General features: G+C 40.4%; 1 protein-coding gene across 1 annotated transcript in view; it reads right to left on the reverse strand.

Annotated features, from left to right (window-relative positions):
- RNF145 (ring finger protein 145) overlaps positions 1 to 23,797 on the reverse strand; it is a 63,870-nt gene that overhangs the window by 22,570 nt on the left and 17,503 nt on the right. The window contains exons 3-6 of the mRNA XM_075541908.1: positions 16,560 to 16,668; positions 13,276 to 13,367; positions 3,560 to 3,795; positions 197 to 372 (exon numbers count right to left, since the gene is read on the reverse strand). Coding sequence (XP_075398023.1) covers positions 197 to 372; positions 3,560 to 3,795; positions 13,276 to 13,367; positions 16,560 to 16,668 — 613 coding nt within the window. The remainder of the gene's footprint in view (positions 1 to 196; positions 373 to 3,559; positions 3,796 to 13,275; positions 13,368 to 16,559; positions 16,669 to 23,797) is intronic.

Raw genomic sequence — 23,797 nt, forward strand, 5'->3', positions numbered from 1 at the left:
GTGAAGGGGTTTCACGGTTTGAAAAAATCCCCTAATATTTGTGTAAAAACTCGGTGTGTTAACACCTCCCTTCCTTGCTAGACCTGAATCAGCTCCTGCTTTAATTCAATAGGAAGTAATGCATTGTGACTACTGGGACGATTTCCTGGATCAAAGTGTGGTCTCCCTAGTTACTTCCCGCGCGTTTTGTCCTTACCTTGTGAGGAAAAGGAAAAGGAGCCTCTCGCGTGACGCCGGTTGGTCTCGAGTACTGAAGTAGGAGTAAATCTGCAGAGCAAATAGGACCAGCCAGAACACCATAAACAGAACAGGAACTACCAGTTGATTCCACAGGGACATTCCTAAGGCTAGCAGGCCATACACCTCCACTACCTGAATCAAAAAAACAGATTAGATGGGTGTGCACAGGTAAACACATCTCATCACTTCAATAAACACATTTACACAGATGAGCTGAATCTAAAGAACGAAAGAGAAAACTTTAGTTGTACTTTTTTCATATTCTTGCAGCCAAATTCTTTTTAAAGACTTACTAGTAAAGAGGACACATTTTATCAACACCTGACACATACTTTTCTGGAAGGAGAAGTATAATGCCTGTTAGGCATTGGAAGGACACAGTTAGAGTCCAACCAACGAGGTTAGCAGAGCCCCCGGCGGGGCAACTGTCGCTCTGTGAACTGAAATGGTGGGAGGGGTCCAGGAGAATAGGGATCGATCTCCCACAGCCAGGCTCTGAAAACCCGGTGAGGCACAGTTCTACTCTGACAGGCAGGTAGGAAAGTTGTCCAGCGCCAATAGACTCGGTGTAGCACAGGCATCGTCATCTGAATGAATGAACACGCTGTTGTCTGGTACCGTGGAGCGGGACTGAGCGCACAGCAGCTGCTCCAGACTTTACGGGGCTAGGACGCTATGGGAGCAGATCCCAGCGGTCTTTCTCCCTTACAGTAGCTGAATGGGCTCACACCACCGAACTTCTCCGCTTCGTGTGAAGCTCTTAGAACCAATGGGAACCAGGGCTCCTCGGAATGAGAGTAATCACCAGAAAAACCAGGCCAATCTCAAAGGCTGTCTCGGGAGATTTAGTAACCACAAGTCTATTCAGAGTGATCGGGCTGACTTGAAGGATGCAAGGCTTCTTTGAGTAAGAAAAAGTAAATACAAAATGAAAAACTTTTCAATGTTTATGCAGGGATGTCATAGGACAGTCAGTGGAAGAGTTAAAGACTTAAGCACTATAGAAGTAGCACTGGTGGTGCAGGTGGGCTAGGCTGCTAACCTAAAGGTCAGCAGTTCAAACTGACCAGCCGCTTCCAAGAAAAAAGATGAGGCTTTCTGTTCCCATATGTACAGCCTTAGAAAGCCACAGATGCCATTCTACCGTGTCCTCCGGGCAGCTATGAGTCAGAATCAACTGGGTAACCACGGGCTGTTGCTTGCAATCAGGTTTTTGCTCAAGTCCCTTCAAGATTTCCAGTCTCGGTGGGGGAAACCCCTGTACAACCATATTACTGTATTAGTGCTTCCCCGACAGCACCAGAACAGGATGAGATCCTGTCTTTATTAAATACAATAGCAAACCCCCCCCCCAAAAAAAAACCACAAAAATAAATACAATAGCAGTACTCGACATAATCAGATTTCAGTGAGAAATGTCGAGACAGTTTCGAGCATCGGAGCTCAAAACAAAACATTGGAACCTAACCAATGCATTGTGAACAAAAGCAGTTTGTGTTTCGGTCACTCAATGCTAGTTGGCAATGCTAGTACGCATTGTTTAAACCTTTTGTGGCTGTACTCCAAGTGTTTTGCTATAATTTTCTTCGTTTTTGTGGCTTTTTGTACTGTTTTTAAATAAAAAACATGGGTCCGAGGAAAGTGCTTTTTGAAAACAATTATTATAAGGAACTGGTTAACCGTGTTACCAATATTGCTGATGATAATTTAGTAAACCCTTTTAGAAAACAGTTAAGGAAATGCCAACAGCAGACCACATTAGAAAGAATTGTTTTGCCCCCCAGAGAAAGCCAGCCAGGTCCTCGTGAGAAAAGGCATGACTCTCCATCCCTCCTCTCCACATCGTGTCCAAAGATCTAGATCCTCATCAATCTCAAGGTATGGGCCATACTATAGTTATTAAAAACTTTTTAAATATTGTGTTTCTTATTTATATTATTTAACTCTGAACTTAAGTACTTTGAAATTTCTGTGTAATGTTTTGTATCAAAAGGCAAGGTTAGGGTAAAAACTTGGTGGTGGAGAACGGATTAATCCATTTTCAGTTATTTCTTATGGGAAAAATTGATTCGGAACTTGACTGCATCACATCTCAAAGCTCCTTCTCGAATGGATTAGCGTCAAGATCTGGGGCTCTACTGTATGAGGGGCTACCAAGAACTGGTAAGAATAATTTGCAAATGTACAACTCCTAAACCGGATTTAGTTAAGTCAGTACCAAATAATAGAGATCTTTTTAAGTACTATGCGCCAACAGACAGACTTGCAGATATTCTAGGTTTAAAATGTTTTCATCTATAAAGTAAAACGTTGTCCTACAAACATCTTAGTCATAATTAACTTGTTCCCTCCAACAGGGCCATCTGAGTTTCTTAAACTTTAATACCAGACACAAGGTCAAGAAGTAGAAGAGAATCCCCATTTCAATATTAAGATATGTTTTATATACTCAGACTTAGTCATGGGATGAATCAAAGAGACATAACTGTCTCTCAAATGTTTACTGTGTGTATCCGAGAGTAACCTACAACAATTGTTGAATAAAATTTTCTCAAGTAATGAATGAACCGCTAGCTGCAAAGTCAGCAGTTCAAAACCACCAGCTGCTCTGAGGGATAAACATGAGGCTTTCACCTTCCGCAATGAGTTACAATCCTGGAAACAGAGGTAGTTCTGCTGGTCCTATTGGGTGGCTGTGACTCAGACTTTACCTGATGGCAATGCGATGAGTCCACACTGAAACACGTGTGGTGCTAGCATGAAATTCATCACATGACAGCCCAGAGCTATCTGACTTTCCAGTGTTTTCAAATCAGGCAAACACGGGAAACTGGATTTAGAGGTCTGAAAGATCGGGATTTGACATCTAGGTATTTAATTCTGTATTACAGTGAAACCTCTGAGATCCAGAACTCCATGGGACTGCTCAGCTTTTCCAGGATTTTGTCTTTGTCAGGGTATAGTCCCCTCATGTACCACACACCTATCACCTGCCTGGTACTGGCCTCCATATGCTATTTGTGCTACTTATACGTCCCAGCAAGCCTGTGATGAAGGTGAACTTTTCTAGTGACGTACAGTGGTCACCCCAAGGACACACAGCTAGCGAGTGGCAGTATAAGATGCACCCAGATAGTCTACCTCCAACCCCTTCGAATTACTGCCTCTCAAAAGGATTTCACTAGAGAATCACAGATGAAAATCTCATTTAAAAGTAACTGCTACTTTCCAATTATACAGGATGCTACGACTATGGTTGTGAAAGGAAAATGAACTAACCCTTTATTGTACAAGAGATTTATGTGGTTGCCAATCTTACCTGAACCAATTCTCTATATGCAGACTTTGCCAGGTTATAAGGTACTAAAAGATTTGACCCAAGAAAATATAGAACTTCCAATCCAGTAAAGATCATGGCAAATTTGTTGATGATGACAATGGTCTCCAGAGGAACGAGGCAGAGCCGAGCCAGCAGAGGGAGCATGTGAGCAGAAAAGAGCCAGATCTGCTTCGTCTTCATGACACAGGAGCACAGAGTACACACCACCAGCTGACCTAGGGAGAGGAGAACACTTGAGTTTGGTGTCACATTTAGTTTCACAAAACAACAAACAAAGGCCACTGTCTACAGGGAGGCTGGCTGCACTATCAGTGTAGGAGCTGCTTATGAAGAAACCTAACTTCAAGGAGCACTTGAAAAATAGTTTAAAATCAAGCTATCTAACCAGAATAATGCACGTTCATTGGGTTTAATCGCAATTCTCTGGGGTTAATTTAAAAGCATGATCTCCATTGGTCTTCCTTGCACATATAAAATGGAGATATTTGTAAACAACATTAAATACAGTATTATAGTAATTCCATTACTACTGCTTATACACTGCATACCCAAGGTATTCTATAGTTAATAGTTCTGTAAAAGCAAGAGTAGTTACTGATCAAAAATCCTACTACAAGATTTGTTCTTGAATTCTTCCATCTTAGTTGTTTTTTATGACACCATGAAGAAGCGACCCTGCCCCCGCCCCACGTGAATGACTGAACCAAGAAAGTTAAAATATGGAAAGTATAAATAACAAATTTTTCTCACAGAAGCTTAAACATAGTTATCATTTAAGAAGTTATGGGGGAAAAAGCCTATCTCCTCACTCAAAAGCCCCGATGTCAGTAGCTCTGTCTATGAAATGAATGAAGTACCACATGTAAAGGGCCGGCCCTGTCGCTGAACCTACAAGCTCAGAACATTCGCTATGCATAGTCATTCGCTATGACTCCCATCCATGTAATACACACAAATAGGTCTCACACCCCAAGAATCTTCATGTGTACTTTTTAAAAATCATTTTATTAGGGGTTCAGACAACTCTTTTATCACAATCCATACATACATCAATTGTGTAAAGCAATTTGTACATTCATTGCCCTCATCATTCTCAAAACATTTGCTCTCCACTTTTCATGTGTACTTTCTTGCAATCAGCTTTATTTACTGGTATACGGTATATATTTCCATTTCATTATACAGATATATAAAGGGAGGGGTTCAAAATGTTCATGGAAAAAATTCCATTATCTTTTAAGTTCACTTTTCGATGAATTTTTGAAGCACCCTTATATCTACATATATATACACTTATTTTAAACAGTTGTATGCCATTTTACACCGAGTATATGTTGTAACGTAATGCTAACCTATGGCTGCTCCCAAGTGCCTCATAATCAGTCCGTGCTTTGTATGACCGAGCTGATACATTGAGGCCTGTTCTTAAACAGACTACCTATGATTTTCTTAGGTTATTCCTAAACATGGAGTTGCTGAGTCAGTTGACACATACAGTCACATGACAAACAGGCCCTGGTAGTGTTGCTGGGCAAGCACTGAGCTGCAAACCACACAGTGCAGGGTTCTGAATCAATGCCTACAACCACAGCAAACCCTGCCAGGGTCTTGGCTTCAACCTAAGCCTTGCAATACTTTCTGACCCCCTAAGTCGCAAAGGTGACTTTGCAAGGCCAGGAAGGGAAGTAGCCCCAAGAAATGTCCCTGGTAATCCTGGAAGGCAGGGAGGAGATTCTGTAGGGAAGGACAGACAGCAGGAAGATACAGACAGTAAGGATAGGCAAGATATGTAGTAAAATAGGAATAAAAAGACATGTAAATAGAAGAAGGCAATCTCCTCTGTCCTCCCCAATTCTGGCCTGGTGGATCAACAAATGACACCACCTGACTACCTTGTTACATAGCTTTTAATAAAAATCTCTATAGAAGTTACTGTTTATAGAAAAGCGGGTGAAAGGAGACATCGGACACTGTAAGATATAAAAAAATAATAATTTATGAATTATCAAGGGTTCATGCGCGGGAGGGAACGTGAGGGAGGAAGGGGAAAAAAACGAGGAGCTGATACCAAGGGCTCAAGTAGAAAGAAAATGTTTTGAGAGTGCTGATGGCAACAAATGGATAAATGTGTTTGACACAATGCATATATGTATGGATCATGATGAGTTGGACGAGCCCCCAATAAAATGATTATTAAAAAAAGAATTTACTCTTTATGTTTATCTCATTTATTAAAATATCCAAACCATTACCAACTGTCTATATAAAGTGCTGTACTGCTCTTTGGATTCAATCAGATATAGCTTTGATGGCCTGTCAATTGTTTCCCTCCTCTTTTCTTTCTCTTCCTCACATATGCTGGGGAAAAAAAAATCTTGCTTGTCCTCACTATTCTAACTTTGTGATGATTACTAGAGCAGTTCAAATTCACCTGCCACTCCCTTGGAGAAAGATGAGGCTGTCTGTTCCCATAAAGATGAATAACCTTAGAAACATTACATAGTGTTGCTAAGTGCCGGAATCAACTTTGTGGCAGTGGGTCGGTCATGACAAAATTAAGAATTTGATTAAGAATTATCGAGGCAAATTTTTGAACATCTTACCAATCAGATGCAAAGCAAAACAAAAATGTGGGGTATTTTATGGGGTAGTATCATTATTACTGCTAGAACTGGAAAAAAAACAACTCACAGCAACCCTGAATATGTTAATATACCAACTTAAAAATATTTATTGCATCTTCCCGAAACATTCCCATTAGCCTTTACATAACTGACATTCAAATAATGTGAAATACATTTATAAAGATGTAAAAGAGCTAAATCCACAGTGGTAAGTAAGAGGACAGGCCACCAGGTGAGGTAGGCCACTCTGTCCCCCACACTGGGGCTGGCAGAAGGGAAACACAGGCAACTCCTAACTGCACCTGAAGGGACTTTCTCCGCTCAGGGAACACAATTGCCCAGCTTACGGCCACAGTTCTACACACTGTCACCTACTGCCTCTACAAGGGAAACTAATCAATACAAAATACGAAAAGACCTTCCAATACTCGTGACAAGTGCCAACCCCACACTCCAAACCAGACAGATCTACTCGACTGCACCCTGTGGAACACCCCCGCTGGCAAGCCCTAGCGAGCATCCAGTCAACAACTTAGTAACTCACTTGCAGATAAAGGATTGGCCAAGGAAACCTCATCTGATCTAACTTGTGGCTTAGTCAGTCAGATGGGCTGAGCCACCAATTATTACATATTTTCAATACGCCAAGGTGATTTTCATGTACAGCACACAAAGCTTGAAAACCACTGCTAGGGGTCAAGGGTTAAACCTCTCTGACCACCTCCCAGGGATGTGAATGGCTTTGCTCTCATGCAAAGGATAGTGATTTTGTTGTATTCTGGTTTTGATGTTTTTCTGTGCATGAAATTCGGGATTGGTAGAGCTACAGAGATGTCAAGGAAGTCTGGAGGCAGTGTGGAACTGGTGGCGATGGGGCCAAGAGGAAAGTAAACGTTCTAAAGGTGATTGTGCAGCTCTTATCAATGTGGCTGAATGACTGAAGTTCAGTAGTTCAGTCACTACTGAATTGCATAATATGCGACGGAAAAAGAAAAACAAACACTGCTGGACTGACTGCTCCATCAAGAAAAACAGACCAAAGAACACAGCAACTCAGAAAAAAAAAAAAAGATAGGGAAAGAAAGAGCCTCAAAACTTTTAATATCATCAAAGATAAATGTGTATATATGAAATACAAAAGGAGACCAATAAAAGCAGTATTCGGAGAAAAATAAGCTCTTAAAAATTCCAAATATGTAGCAGAAATTTTAAAATACAAGAAGAAAAAGAGAGACAAGTAGAGTTGGGGGTGGAACTCCCCAGAAGGAGCGAAAGACACAGGCGAGCTACAAGGGGCTGGCCTTGAGGGAATGGTAACTGAGGGCAGCAAGAGGCTGGGCAGCATTTTCTTCAAAAAACTGTAATGTCACACAGGGAAGCCACAGCGGATGATCCCTTCAGGACCAGTGGTGAGAATGGCAATACCGGGAGGGTGAAGGGAGAGTGGGTTGGAAAGGGGAAACCAATTACAAGGATCTACATATAACCTCCTCCCTGGGGGACAGACAACAGAAAAGTGGGTGAAGGGAGAGGTTAGACAGCGCAAGATAAGACAAAATAATAATTTATAAATTATCAAGGGTTCCTAAGAGAGGGGGTAGCGGGGAGGGAGGGGAAAATGAGGAGCTGATGCCAGGGGCTTAAGTGGAGAGCAAATGTTTTGAGAATGATGAGGGCAATGAATGTACAAATGTATTTGACACGATTGATGTCTGTATGGATTGTGATAAGAGTTGTATGAGCCCCTAATAAAATGATTTTTTTAATTGCAGTATCACTTTACTTTCTAAAGTACACGCACATCTTTGATAAAAATTCAATCAGAATGTGTAAACAGTTTAGTGCAGCAGTTCTCAACCTGTGGGTCATGACCCCTTTGGGGGGGGAGGGTCAAATGACCCTTTCACAGGGTTGCCCAATTCATAACAGTAGCCAAATTAGTCATGAAGTAGCAATGAAAATAACTTGATGATTTGGGGGGGAGAGGTCACCCCAACATGAGGAACTGTATGAAAGGGTCCCGGCATTAGGAAGTTTGAGAACCACTGCTTTGGAGAAATTACTTGAAGGAAATGCTCAAACTGAGGCATGATTAGGTATTTTCTTTCTGGTACAACTGAGATGCACTATTCTTACAGCTGTGCTATGTAAGTGTCCTTGTTCTGCATGATGTACACTGCCTCCAAGCACTGAAAATCCCCTTCGTCTTCTTCCACAGGAGAGCATTATTCATGGAACACATTCCCTTTAAGAGACCACTCCACTCATCCTGTTCTGTGAAAGAAGGAGCCGTAAGGTTATGTGGGAACCTCCCCCGGGGCTCCAAGAGAATAAAACGTTGCTTATTTTTTTATGATCTTATTCCACTGGACAATTTTGAACAAATGGAAATTACAATATACTCTTGATTTCAGAATTCTACTGATAGAGCCAACAACAAAGTTCGAAGTCCTGAGAAATTAAGGCATAGTCAAATTCCTTCGTTTTCACTGAGTTCATTAGTGACATAAAAAAGGAAGTTATTTTGTTATAGAAAGTTATTTTGAAATCAAAGCTAAGGGGAAAAATAAAACATGTTATGAAGAGTGTTCATTTTCAACTAAATGACCTTCGGTTGAGTAAGTACTAGGCCCATGCTACTATGGTCACCAAGAAACAAAATTTATACATCAGATTTATCTTAAATTACATCTGTCACACAAGCAAAAGCTATTACTTTGCAAGCTGTGAAACCTAGTAAATATTTTCATAAATGAATATACCGTATATACTCGAGTATAAACCGACTTGAATATCAGCCGAGGTACTTAATTTTACAAAAACTGCATGAAAAATGTGCTGAAAAACCTCGCTTATACACAGATATACATGGTAATCATTATTCAATATATCAATTCATAGGATATATTCAAAAGGCTACTTTATTTTACGGTAATCATTACTCAATATACCAACTCATAGAATATATTCAAAAAGCTACTTTATTTTTGCTGTATCCCAAATCCCATCATATCTTTTGAAAACCATTCTGCAGAGATTAGTTCTCTTGCCTCAGGTATGAAATCCAAGGCAATTTCTCAAACCAAAACCAAACTCACTGTCATTGAGTCAGTTCCGACACCTCTTGGTTTTAATCTAGTAATAATCAAAACTCTTCAACCAATTTAAATTAAGGCTTTTCCCTTGAGTAACGGGAGAAGAGGCCAATTCTGACCTCCTGTGGCTACAGGGGGGAGGAGAATCATCTGTCTCCACACCAGTCCAAGGCCTAATGCCACAAGATCAGGCATGCCTGCCTGCACCTCCAGCGTTCTTTACCCTATTCTGACATCAAACATTCACAGACATTCCACTTTTCTGCTGGGTTCATTGCAATTTGTTGCAATGGCCACACAGAAGTCAGACAAAATACACAATGGGAAATTACTAAGCAAGTTAGCAAACCACCACAAGTCAGAATCAGTAAAAGTTACTGGTCCATTATTGTGCCTCTTGTCAGCCAACAGCCAAGTCTCTCGCTGGATTATCCCTTGGTCTCCGCCTTGTCCCATGGGCCAGGAAGCCCACCCACTACTGTCTCTCAGTCTCCGTGCTGCCCCTCTCCAGTCTCAGTCTTCTTGCCTGATCTCTGGTGGCGTGGTCACTGCAACCTCTGCCACTTCAGGTAGGACATAGCACAGGCCCCACTGGAGGCCCTCTGGCCTTGATTGGCGTGGGAAATCTCTCTGCATCTGAGTGGCTCATTCTTAAACACAGAGGAATGGCAACCGAACCAACCCATTCCTTCTCATAGTGTCTCCCATTCTATTTGCAGAATCCCACCCAATCATATGGCGGGAGTTAAAAGAACCGTATCATGAAATTCCACTTTGTTATTCAGAGGCAGTTAGGTTAAAATTTGCATCCTATCATTTGATCACGCTTACGATCCATTTGAACTTGTTCTAGCTTTTAATATTTCTTTTTGACTGAGGTTTTTATCTGTTTTGTTACCGTTGCTAGTTTTTGCCTTTTTAAAATGTTTTTCTGTATAATAAAATGAAGGACAGGTAAATATCTGGAGAGAATAACTGGATTAACGGTTCTTTGGGGGCATGGCAGGGGAAGTTGAGGGAGATGGAGAGCTAATAATGAGTACAAGAATGAGGAAAATGTTCTAAAACTGACTGTGGGGATGATTATACAATTCTTCTTGATGTGACTAAACTACTGAAATTGTTTGATGTGTGAATTATATGCCAATGAAACTATTAAGAAGCAAAAAAAATAAATTCCACTTCAGCACACCCTTTCTCTGCCTCAGACCTGCTATGGGTGCTAGGTGGGAAGCCTGCAGTTGGGAAAGGAGGGAAAGATGTGGAGGTAGGCTTCTCCGCACAACTCTACCTCTGCTGCCCTGACTCATCAAGGATGGAGACACAAGGGAAGAAAAGTGAGGAAGGAGCTACGTAGCTGAGTTCTTACTTAACCTGCACAGGTGATGATCCTGCATGGCTCTTTGCTGGACCTGGAGTGCCTTTCACCTCAGAAGCCCTCTAGAGGGTCGAAATGAGTTGGAAGACATTTAGTAGCAGTGAGATTTGTGGTGTGGGTCCTCGCTCCCTTTTATGGGTTCTCCTGAGATTGTTCCCATCAGCTAGATGGCTCACCTAATGGTTGTCATTTATCTTTCTCTGATTATTTTCTGGTTCTTTTCTTAGCTCCTAGGAATGGGGAAATTCAATCTCTGTTTGGGTTTTCTCATCCCTCTAAGGGGCCCCATTGGACAGGATCTAAAAAAACAGAGATTCTAGTGCCCTTCACCTAGACGAGAGGGCTGTCACATCCTTTGCTTCCGCAGACCAGAAGACATCGGAAGATCCTATACGTCATTCTTTTGACATTCAAAATGGCAGCCAGCACATGGCTCTTTACTTGGATCAGATGAGAATTATACCATGAGTCTCTTAACTGTGATTGCGATCCTATACTCAAATGAGTTTTCCTACTTCTCAGAAGTAGGAAAGAAGTAATCCTGCTACCAACAAGAGAGAAGAGCCAAGGATAGAGTACATCTTTTGGACCCCGAGATCCCAGCATGAGCTTCCTTGATTCAGGACACGAGGAGTGGGAGAGGTACAAGAGGCGTGAAATCAGGAGCCAGAACTGAGCTAGGGTACTTCCCAGCCCAAAGAGCAATTCAAGCTGACTACTTGGGACAGGAGGCTGGCTTGTGGAGTGGGGTGCTCCAGGTAATTAAGTGGGGAAGATGGGCTTTGCTGACCTATGGCTCTGTAGCTGAGTGCCTATGAGCTGAGGTTTATGCCGTGCAGTGCATGCTCTTTGGGCACTGAGTGGCAGCCCTAAGAGAACGTTGAAACATTGCCTAAGTAAGGCAGAGGTTAGGTCAAAAGGCTGAGGGCCAGAGAGCGGTCTACCTGTAGACATGGCAGAGAAGAAACTATCCTGGCTAAACAACTATATCCTGAGATCAGTAGCTTGTCAACTTCCATAATAAACCCTATAACCGTGAACCTATGCAGCCTTTGCAATGCATTATCAAACCCGGCAGAAAAGCCAGGTGTAGGGAAAGTTAAGTCCCATGAAAGAAGCGGGTGGTGTCAGAATTGGTAGAATGTGGTGTCCATTACCATTTCTTTTTTTAAAAAGAGCATATCCCAAATACTATCATGTAGACGTTTATTCTATATAAAACATTATTAATAAAACACTTCACCTTTTAGGTGCTAAGTTTTCAAATTCAGGAGTGTGTTTTACATTTAGCCCACATCTAAATTTGGACTAGCCCTACTTCAAGTGCCCAACAGCCACACAGACATCCTCCCTCCAGTGAGAAAACAACAGACATCAAGGGGGAAGGGAGACAGCAGTTGGTGTAAGATAAGAAAATAATAATTTATAATTTATCAAGGGGTCATGAGGGTGGGGAAGGGAGGAACTGATACAAAGGGCTCATTAGAAAGTAAATGTCTAGAAAAGAATGATGGCAACATACGTACAAATATATTTGACACAACTGACGTTTGGATTGTTATGAGTTGTAAGAGCCCCCAATAAAATGATCTTTTAATTTTAAAAAAATGAATGAAAGGGGAAGAAGGAAGTGGTCACTAAGGGACTATGTATCTGGGTTGATGCTAGTTTTTGCCCCCTGGGTTGTAACTCATTGAGTAAGCTAATGTGTGCAGATGAGAACTGCCCCACAGGGTCAGGATCCATTACAGCAGCAGTTCTCAACCTGTGGGTCAAGACCCCTTGGCGGGTCGACTGAACCTTTCACAGGGTGGCTTAAGACCATCGGAAAACACTTATTTCCCGTGGTCTTAAGAACACAGACGTCGTTCCCCTATCAGTCTCCAGGCGGGTCTGCCCACATGCAGATACGCCCACATACGAGTACCCGGCGTGAAGACTGTTGTTACCCATGCGACACCATGTTTCAAGACAAAATTTCATTTATCTGTCATTAGGAATAAATATTTCACAAGATATAATTACATATTGTTTTTGCGATTAATCACTATGCTTTAATTATGTTCAATTTGTGACAATGAAAACATATCCTGCATATAAGATATTTACATTATGATTCACAACAGTAGCAAAATTAGTTATGAAGGAGCAACAAAAATATTTTTATGGTTGGGGGTCACTCACCCCAACATGAGGAACTGTATGAAAGGGTCGCAGCCTGAGGAAGGTGGAGAACCGCTGGACTAGAGGGTATTGAGTTTGGTGTTTTATAGCCTAAAGTGACCCTTTATAAGGAGATCACTAGGCTTGCTTTCCTATACAGCAATACAAGCAAACCAGAACACAAATTCACTGAGTTTAAACTGTCAGCCTTTTGGTCAAGTGCTTTATTTGTATCACTCAGTGGCTCCTACGGGGTATATATAATATAATTATAAATACATAAAATAAGATACAATGCACGGGGTGGGGAGACTAAGAAAATATAACATTTAACAATGGCTGTATTTGGAAAGACTCACCACAAATAACTAATTTTTAGTTTTTTTGTTAGGTAAACACCACTTCCTATACTTACAACTAATTTATAACACTTACCTATTAAGGCTGTTGTAAATCGATTCATGGAGAGAGGTTCTAAATACATTGGTCCTTCATAGGCAGACTCCAATTCACTTCTAACATAGTCCCTAAATAAAGGATAAGAACATATTTGGTACCTTCCAAGTAATATGACAGATGGAAGCAACTAAAGCACCGTATTCTTATAGAAGAGTGTTGTTAACACTCATTTTCTTTGATTGACACCCAGAAAGAATGCAGGCATAAGGAATTACACCCGGATAGCATTTTCCTTCCTCTGTAAACTGGAAAGAGACACAGTGTGGTACAAGTGAGTTTACAATATGCAGAGAAGACAGCCAAAATTCCATCTCGTGGGATTTTCTTATCACCACGAGTTCATTAAGTATTTTATGCCCAATAAAAACCAGTTAAGACACCAACTTCAACACTTCTCATTAACTTACGGAAATAACGGCTAATATCACATTAAATTTACTCTTGTTTCTTCTTCATCCTGACTTCTGCCCTATGTTCCTCAGCTTTGTTACCAATTAAACTTCATTAGTTACTAGTAAAACCAGAAATTAATTTTAAAAATATCTCATAGATGGGAAATCTTTAAAAAAAAATTGCCATTTTCAGTCTTTTAGTGACCTTGCAGGTCTGGAACTGACCTCCGCTTTGTTAGAATAATCAACCCTTTAAAATCAAAAGGGTAGCAGTTACCCTTGTGAACAAAGCACAGAGTGTTAAGCAAGGAGGAGGAATAAAAACAGGAAACAAGGAGGAAGTGGGATAGGGAGTGTTCAAGGAGGGGGCAGAAGGAACAACCATGGATGAAATGAAACATAAGGTCTATAAACTGTTGCATGTAAAAAAAAACTGTTGCATGTAAAACTGATGATCTGCTCTGTAACGTTCGCCAAGTTCAAAACACACTGTTAGGAACCCTACAGAGGGTGTGCTAAGGAGACTGCAAATTTACTTTGAAACATGTTTTAGCTCAAGTATTCCTTTTTAAATGTAATTAATTTTAGATGTGATTTCTCAGACATAATGTTAAGTAGATATATTCAATGAGATTTGAAGTCTAAGTAATCAGAAAGCCTTTGCATTCTGATAAAATATAACTTTTTGGGCACTGATAAAGAGCATAAAAATGGACTATTATTGAGCTTGGCATTGGAAGGTTGTTCTCTTAAACTTTTTGACATTAGAGGAAAATTTGCATAAAAATATTCTTCCCTTTTCTTTAAATGTTAAAAGCCTAATTCATTTAAGACAGTCTAACACCATATTCAGGCATTTCTGAATAAATTCACATGGCACTATCTACTTCACCCATGAAATTATTCCCTATTAGGCCATCAAATATCACTTCTTGGGCATAGCCTAACCAAACAAGAAATGTCCTGTACATAACCATCCTGCTAAGGCACTGCCAAAGTAGAAATTAAAAGCTAACGGATTTTTAGAAAGAAACACCACTTTAAGGATACCTATAAAAGAGCACACAGGGTTGCTATGGGCCAAAGTGAATCCGATGACTGTGTTTTCATGAAAGTCCATTATCTAGAACAAGTGCATGATACCACACCTAACGGGGGCCCTGGCACCATCAGGGGGCTGCAAAAACAGTTACCTATACTTTATCCTGGATTATGGGCTACAGTACAAATGTTTTTAATTACTGGGGGGTGGGGGAGTCTGAGTGTTTTGTTTCTGTTTCTTTTTCCTGAAGTTTGTGAACACATGTGCCACAAAGGATATAGCATCAAACACAATGAAAATAAAATTCAACAAATGGGAGAGAAAATTTTGAAGACATATATACTTATAACTAGAACGCATTACACATTTCCACAATAAAAAGAAAAACAACTCTAAAAACAGGCAAAGGATCTAAAAAGACATTCCTCCAAAAGATTAAAAATGGTCAATGAGCACACAATTAGAAGTAGGAATCCATTAGGCACCAGAGAAATGTCAATCAATACCACACAAAAATACCACTACACAACCACTAAGATGGCCATAATCCTAAAGGCAGGTGAGGTGTACTGGTGCCCATACATAGAAATTGGAAGTCCCACACACTTGTGATGAAATGTGAAACAGTAGCAATGCTGACGAATGTAAAATAAAGTAGTACAGGCAGGTGAGAAAACAAAATGGCAGTTCCTCAGAAGGTTACACAAATTTACCATCTGAGCTAAAAAAAGTCTCTTCCCAAGTAGATACCCATGAAAAATAAAAGCATATGTCTACACACAAACACCTTGCAATAAAGATTCACAGCAGGATAATTCATCATAGTTAAAGAAAGAAAGAATCCAAATTCCATCAGCGGAAGAATGGATAAACAAAATGTGATCTAAACACACAATGAAATATTCAGTCATAAAAATACATGCTACCATATGGATGAACCTTGAAAACATGCTGAATGAACAAGGTCAGGAACAAAAGACCATACCTGTATAATTCCATTTATATGAAATGTCCAATATAGACAAATTGATAGAGATAGAAAATAGACTGGGGCTGCTTAGGAATGGGGGGGGGGAGAGCTAGTGAAAAATGGTACTGATTGCTGTATAGGATTTTGGGGGGAAGGGTGGGGTGTAAACATCCTAAAATCAAATACAGTTATGACAGCACAATTCCAAGTATACTAAAGCCAACTCATTATTGAACATTATGTGAATTATAGCTTAATGACACTGTTATTTTTAAGGTACTTGCTTATAAAGCTGCCATAAGTATGAACCACTGTGGTTTGATTTTTTTAAAAAGGGGGAAAGTTTCAACCATATTTTATCAATATGACATGTTAGCAACTCAGTATTTATCAAATGTGACATGTTATAAATAAGTGCAGGATAGTAATATTTTTGCTAACCTTTTGCAAATTATACTAAGGAAAGAAATACTGACATATATCATAATCTTGAAATCCGCTGATTTGAATTCAAAACCAACTCCCTAATATGACCACTGCTTTTATAATCTCAAAGAAGTTACCTGCCAAGGACGCTTGAAGACTACCTTGCCAGGAAAATGCTCACATCACTGTTGCATAGACAACAAAAATAAGAGCTAAGAATGTGAGTTAACACTAATTCACCAAACACTTCCTATGTATTAGAAGCTGTCCTTCAAATTTTGCAAATACCTCAAATTAATGAAGATTCAAAATAGCCCTACTGGAGGTCACCATCATTTTATATATTATGAAATTGTTAACATATGAAGTTACAGAGCAAGTAATTGAAAAGAAAACTTTAAGTCTGCCAAACACAGGGTGACATTCTTACCTGGAGATTTGATGTCCAGCATAGAGGAGCAGGGCAGTCAAAAAATATAGGTAAAGCTGAACCAGGTGCTGCCTGGGCAAGGTTAGTAGCACCACACTTAAGATATAACCTGTAGCAGAAATTGAGAGAGACAGGAAATTAAAAACTGATTCTAATTTAGTTCCCCAATTAATTACACTCCAACGAAGAGTCTGTAGTACATTAAATCAATTTATGGCACGGTGTTCTGGGTCCAAAAGCAAATTTTAGCATGTTAATATCACTATCAATTTGTTTAAAGAGTTCTTCTGCTTCACAGTTGAATATCCTGCATGAGAGTGTGCTTAACTTCTTTCATCGTGTACCTCCCTTGATCTCAATTGATTTGGTTGTTAAAACAAGTCCTGCCTTCTCTGATTCTAGACTGAGCCCACTTGTCCCTAAGGCTGCCCTTCCATTTGACTTAAAATTTTATTTTTCCAAGTACTAAAGCTTCTCATCTCCTGTTATCTTCAATCATTCTGCATCTATTGTCTGTCCTCAGGTCTTCCAAAGGATGTGCAGGGCACTGCCCCACTAAAATAAGCATCACTATCCCGATTCCTCTCTTAACTAGTAAACTACTTCTTTCACTTAACTACCAAATGTGTCAAACTTTCTACACCCAATGAATGACTCTATTTTCTAACCATGTACTTCCCCCCTTTACCCTCCATGACCTAGTTTTATCCCTTACACTTGGAAAGTAAAAAATGTACCACATGAGCCAATTATCTTCAAAATGTTCTTATTCTTTGGCTTCTGTAACACGGATTTCCTTCTCCCCTTCCACGTTCTTTTACTTGTCCCAGTGAATAGAGCGTTTAATTCAACCCATTTTGCTGCTTCAAATAGATCCTTTGGAATGTATGTTGCCACTAAATATACATAGCCAAAACATATGCTTTTCTTATTCTGTTGTTGGCACCTGTCTCATGAAGCCCAAGATATATTCCACGTAAACACTCATATTCAACAAGCATAAACTGAACAAACTGAATTCCTTTCCTCTGTCCTAAGTAAGCTAGTTCACACTCCTTTCACTTTCCATTCATTCTGACTCAAAACTGAAGTCTCTTTATCTTTAAACTTTACCACCAAGTCCTGCTGAGTCTTATTCAGTATGTCTTTCAAGCTACCCTTTCCGGTCCCTCTACCCCATCCTAATCTGCTCTGTAGGTCATAGGAAACCAAATACTAGCCTTCTTTACTTCATTACCAAGGCTAATATTTCCAACCTAATTACTTTCATCTTCAACACTCTTTCTCTAAGGTCTTCAAAGGTTTCAAACTTCTCAGTCTGATATTCTATGCTTTGCACAACTGGCCCTAACCTACCTACTTCGTATGTAATTAAGTGGTCTTTCTGGACACCGATACATTAAATACCCTTCCGATACAGAATCAATCATCATGAAAACTAAGGACTGGTATAAATAGGTAGAATTCAGAATTTCCTACACATTCTAACTTCAAAAGAAAACAGACACCAGAAACAAGTATTTGTATTTGCTTTTCATGGTTAAAAATAATTCCCCCAATGTATTTATTTATTTTAAAAAATCATTGTATTAGGGGTTCATACAACTGTTATAACAATCCATAAATATATCAATTGTGTAAAGACATTTGTATATATGTTGCACTCATCATTCTCAAAACACCTGGCTTTCTACTTGAGCCCTTGGTATCAGCTCATTTTCCCTTCCTCCCCGCTCCCTCCTCCCCCATGAACCCTTCATCATTTATAAATTACTCTTATTTTGTCATATCTTACACCATCCAACATCTCCCCTTACCCACTTCTCTGCTGGCCCATTCCCCGGGGAGGAGGCTATATGTAGATCTTATAATCTGTTCCCCCTTTCTCCCTCACCCTCCCGGTATCGCCACTCTCACTAGTCCTGACGGGGTTCATCTGTCCTGGATTCCTTGTATTTCCAGTTCCTATCTGTGCCAGTGTACATGCTCCGGTCCAGCCGATTATGTAAGGTAGAATTGGGATGATAGTGGCGGGGAGGAAGCATTCAAGAACCAGAGGAAAATTTTATATTTATCATTGCTACGATGCACCCTTGCTGTCTCGTCTACTCCCTGCAGCCCTACTGCAAGGGTATATCCAATTTCCCACAGATGGGCCCTGGGTCCCCACTCCCCACCATTCACAATACTGTGATTTTTTTTTTTTGTCTTTGATGCCTCTTCAACGCCTTGTCATCTCACAGGCTGGTGTGCTTCTTCCATATGGGCTTTGTTCTTTCTTAGTTAGATGGTCTCATTTATGTTCCAGCCTATAGGGCCCCAGATTCTGTATCTTTTGACAACTGGGCACCGTCAGCTTTCTTCACCGCATTTGCTTATGCTTATGCACCGCTTTGTCTTCAGTAGTGTCGGGATAGGCTAGTGTGCTTCTTCCATGTGGGCTTTTGTCGTTTCTTAGCTAGATGGCCGCCAGTTTATCTTCAAGACTTTAAGACCCTAGATGCTATATTTTTTGATAGCCGGGCACCATCAGCTTTCTTCACCACTTTTGCTTATGCACCCACTTTGTCTCAGCAACTGAGTCGGGACAGGCTGGTGTGCTTCTTTCATGTGGGTTTTGATGTTTCTCAGCTAGATGGCTGCTTGTTTATCTTCAGGCCTTTAAGACTTCAAATGCTGTATCTTTTGGTAGCCAGACATCATCGGCTTTCTTCACCACATTTGCTTGTGCACCCACTGTCTTCAGCGATCATCCCTGGAAGGTGAGCATCTCAGACTGCTGAATTGTTAGAATAAACTGTTCTTGTGTTGAGGGAGTATAGTTTAATACTTGAGTACTAAACCTATAAATAGGTGTATATAGATCTATTTCCTCCTCCTCGTATACAAATATATTTACACCTATATATGCCTGTATTTAAATCTCTATGACTACCATTTGCCTCCTAGTTCTTTCCTCTAATTCTTTGTACTATCCTCTTGTCCCACTATCATGTTCAGCCTTCATTTGGGTTTTAGGAATACCTCTCGGTTACACTGCCCTTGATCCAGCCATGCCAGACCTCTTACACCCTCGTTGCCACTGATTTGGGATCACTTGTTGTTCCCTTGTCCCTAGGTTTGTTAACACCCACTTCCTTTCCCCCCCTTCCCCTATTCCCATGTCCCCCAGAACTGTCATCCCATTGTTCTCTCTTCTGGCTTGTTTATCCTGCCTATCCTTTCCTAGTAGACATAGTATGTACCAACACAAGACTGACTACAACAAAGCAATATCAGAAAGTAAAACAATAGGTACAACAACACACACACACAAAAAACGTATAAATAGTTCAGGGTCTATTTGTTGTCCTTCACCAGGTGCTTTCCATTCCCTGGCCCATCTATCCCTGGGAACTTCATTGTCCTGCTTCCCCCGCTGCTCTGCTGCTTGCCCCCAGAGGCAGGCTTCAGTTCAGTACAGTGAGCTCATGGCAGGCACAATGCCCACCGTGTATCTCTAGTGTTGCCCCCAATGGCGACAATGCCCACCATGTGTCTCCAGCGTTGCCCCCAATGGTGCTATGGGTCAATGAGGAACACTGTGTCCCGTGGTGAGGGCGGCCCTGTGGTTGTCTCTATGCATTGCTGTTCTGGGCAGGAACATTGTCCTCAGGGCTTGGTGAGCCAGGGTGTGTTTCACTCTTCCCCCCCACCCCCACCCCTTTTCCTCCTCATTGGCTCCTGTGTGCTCTGATCAGACCAGTCCCTCTTCTTGAGCTGCAGCTTCAGTGCTGTCCTCTGAAGTAAATTCTTTGAGGTGGGGGGGGGGGCTGTCCACTTAGTTGGTAATGAGGCTGTCCCCAATTTATTTTATTAACCTTAATCTCACAGCAACTTTAAGCAAAAAAACTCAAACTTACTGCTGTTTTGTCAACTTCAATAGGGACCCTTTATGACAAAGTAGAATTTCTCCACAGGGTTTCCAAATTATAGTCTTTATGGTACCAGACTTGCCACCAATGTTCTCATTATCAGCCAAGTATTTTAACCTCTGTACCACAAGTGATCCTCCAATTATCTTTTCAAAGTCAGAACTATGCCAAACCCACTGATATCAAGTTGATTTTGACTCATCGCCAATGTATACAGGGTTTCAAGACTGGATCTTTACAAGAGCAGCCTCAGCTTTACTCTCAGAGCACCTGGTGGGCTAAAACCTCCAACGTTGTCGTGAGCAGCACACCACTTAACCTACAATGCCATCACAGCTCCTTCAAGAGACTTTAGAGGTCTTCAAAAAGATTTCTAAGTGCTTGCAGTTGAAGGGTTTTCTTCTAATCATCCTATTGAACAAAAGTTCTTAAATTCTGTCTTTTAATGAAACTCATGTGAATCATAATAAATTAAAGATAATAGAGAAGAGTGGGGATTTCAGAACATTTCACTGTGGTCACATAGAACCTATTCTTAGAACAAGAAAACAAATGAATAATACATGATTTAAAATCTGGAAAGCGGTGTGTTAGATTATATCCATTCACTATACTTATTTAAGCTGGACACAAACAAATAATCCAAGAAGTTGAGCTCTATGAAAAAGAATGTGGCATCAGACGAATGTGCTTACGAGATGACACAAACTTGCTGCGATGATGAAAGACTATACCCACCCTTCAAGTATGGGTTATAACTCAACATAAAGGAAACAAATATCCTAATAAGGAGACCAATAAACAACAAAAAGATTAATGCAGAAAAATTTAAGTTATCAAAAGATTTTATTTGCATCCACAATTAATACCTGTTGGAAACAGCAATCAATAAGTCAAGCAGTGTATTACATTGGGCAATGCAATTAGTGCAAAAGACCTTTTAAAAAATGTTTATAAACAAAGATGTCATCTGGAGGACCAAGGTGTGTCTGCATTTTCAATCACCTATCTATATAATGAGCTTGCTGGGCAATAAAAAATGATGACCAATGAAGAATTCATGTTTGATGTTGGTGAAGAATATTAAATATACCAGAGGCTGCCAGAAGTACAAACAAAGCTATCTTAAAATAAGTACCGCCAGAAATGCTCCTTAAAAGTAAGGACGACAAGAATGTGTCTCACATCCTTTGGACATGTTTTCAGGAGGGACTAATCCCTGGAGCGGCTTCACACTCATTAAAGCAGAAAGGATCAATGGGAAAAAAGACAGACACTCAATGGAATGAACACTGGCACTGTGGGAACAACAATGGGCCAGGAACAATTGTGTAGACGGCTCAGAACCAGACAGTATTTCATTCTATTTTATAGAGTCAATTGGCACCAGCCTGATGGCATCAATCACCACCAACATTTCTTTGGGCTCTATATTAACTTTGCACAAAGAACTGGGTCTTTGTCCTTGGCTCCACCCATTATATGAATTGTTACCTGCCCCCTAAAAAAATAAGTGTCAATTTCAATGGGCCATGATTCTCAATGTTTGGCTATTACATAATTAAATAATTTGATTATGCAACAATGTTTAATTATTTAATCAAATAAACGCTCCATATTGATGCAATCATTCCCATGCTGTGATCTGATGTGTGATCAGACAATCACTTGTGAAGGGGATAAGGGTGGGATGCATCACCCTATTCAGCCTGATCTAATGGGAAACACACATAGAGAACTCCAAGGAATGCTGAGTCATACTTAGAGGAGGGAGAGAGAGAAAGAGAGAGAGAGAGACCTACCTTCCTTACAGCTTGAACTCTGAATTTGGACTTCGAACCTCCTGAATTGTGAAAATAGAATTGTGTTTGTTACAGCCACCTACTTCTGCTATTTCCGTTACAGCAGCACCAGAAAGCGAAGACAGTTACCAAGAAATATACACGAACATCTTGAAAGTTCTTCAGTAATTGAAGAGCCTTGATGAGAGGTCCCCATAGCACAATAGATGGTTTGCACTAACAAGGTGGGAGCTGATGAGCCCAGAAAGACTATAAACTAATCAGGTGGGAAAGGGGAGCGTGATTCAATTAGCCATTATACATGTAAGTTCCATGGCTTCCTTGTTGGTAACAGATATTGATACAAATGGGGAGGGTAGCATATCCCTTTTGCCGGGACAAAGAAACTGGAGAACCCTCTCAGACTTCACCCTGTGTTTCTTTGTATTCTTTTTCCTAAAATAAACTCTAATCACAAGTAGCACACTTTCCATCAATTCTGCAAGCTGTTCTAATGAGTCAGTAAACCTAAAACAGTATTAGGAGTCAGCAAGTAGAAGTGATTAAGGCTGGGCACCTGTGAGCGTATCGCTGGTACCAAGGGAATTCCCAAACAAGCATGTGACACTGAGTTCTGAGGCAGATGCGCAGTGTAGAGCCTATCTCCTTTCGTGTATGATGTCTGACCTGGCTCTGGGAGGTTAGGGTCAGAAGACACATTGCACAAAGCAGCTGATAGCAGACCACAAATGCCAGAAGTGAGATTTGTTATTTTCCACACAATTTTCCCCAACAATTCTGTGGTCTTTCCCTCTTATTGACCATCTCTGATATGATTATTTGTCAAATGATTTAACCTTAATTTCATTAATTCCTTCACTTACCTGTGAAGATGGTGAAAAACACTGGCCGTTTCACTTTTTATAATTGAGGCTGCTACTGACTCAACAGCAACTAACAAGTTTTAATTATATAGTCAGTTTTAATTATAGTCAGTCAACAAACATTAGTGTGAAAGATAAGCCATGTGGAAGATATAAACAAGTGAAGAAATCAGTTTCTTGAAAAGATTAACATGGATAAAATAAGCATGATACAATACTGGTCAATCATCCTTAGAAGGGCATGGTTATAAAGATCAGTGGGTGGGTTTCACCAAGGCCTCAGTGGGTAACTGACTTTTTACTGTAGCAAGAACAAAGGAGAAACAAACATTCCAGGGAAAGAAATAAGCCAAAAAAAAAAAAAAACCCATAAAAGCATATAAGGGAATTTTCAAGAGCCTGTAAATTTTGTAGTCTAGACTACAATTTGGTATAAATAGAAAGTGTATTGTGAGACGATGTTGATCAATCTAGTGACTAAACTTCAACAGAAAGCCTTGTTCACAGTACATGAGTTTTCACTTTACCTCTGGAGTACTATTCTCCATTCTTTAAACACATTAAAACCCAGTGACACTGACCAAAAAGGAAAGACCCAGTGCCAATGAAGCCATTTTGACTCTGAGACCCAATATAGGGTTTCCAAAACTGTAAACCTT

This window comes from Tenrec ecaudatus, chromosome 2, assembly GCF_050624435.1.
Source record: "Tenrec ecaudatus isolate mTenEca1 chromosome 2, mTenEca1.hap1, whole genome shotgun sequence".
NCBI classification, from domain to species: Eukaryota; Metazoa; Chordata; class Mammalia; order Afrosoricida; family Tenrecidae; genus Tenrec; species Tenrec ecaudatus.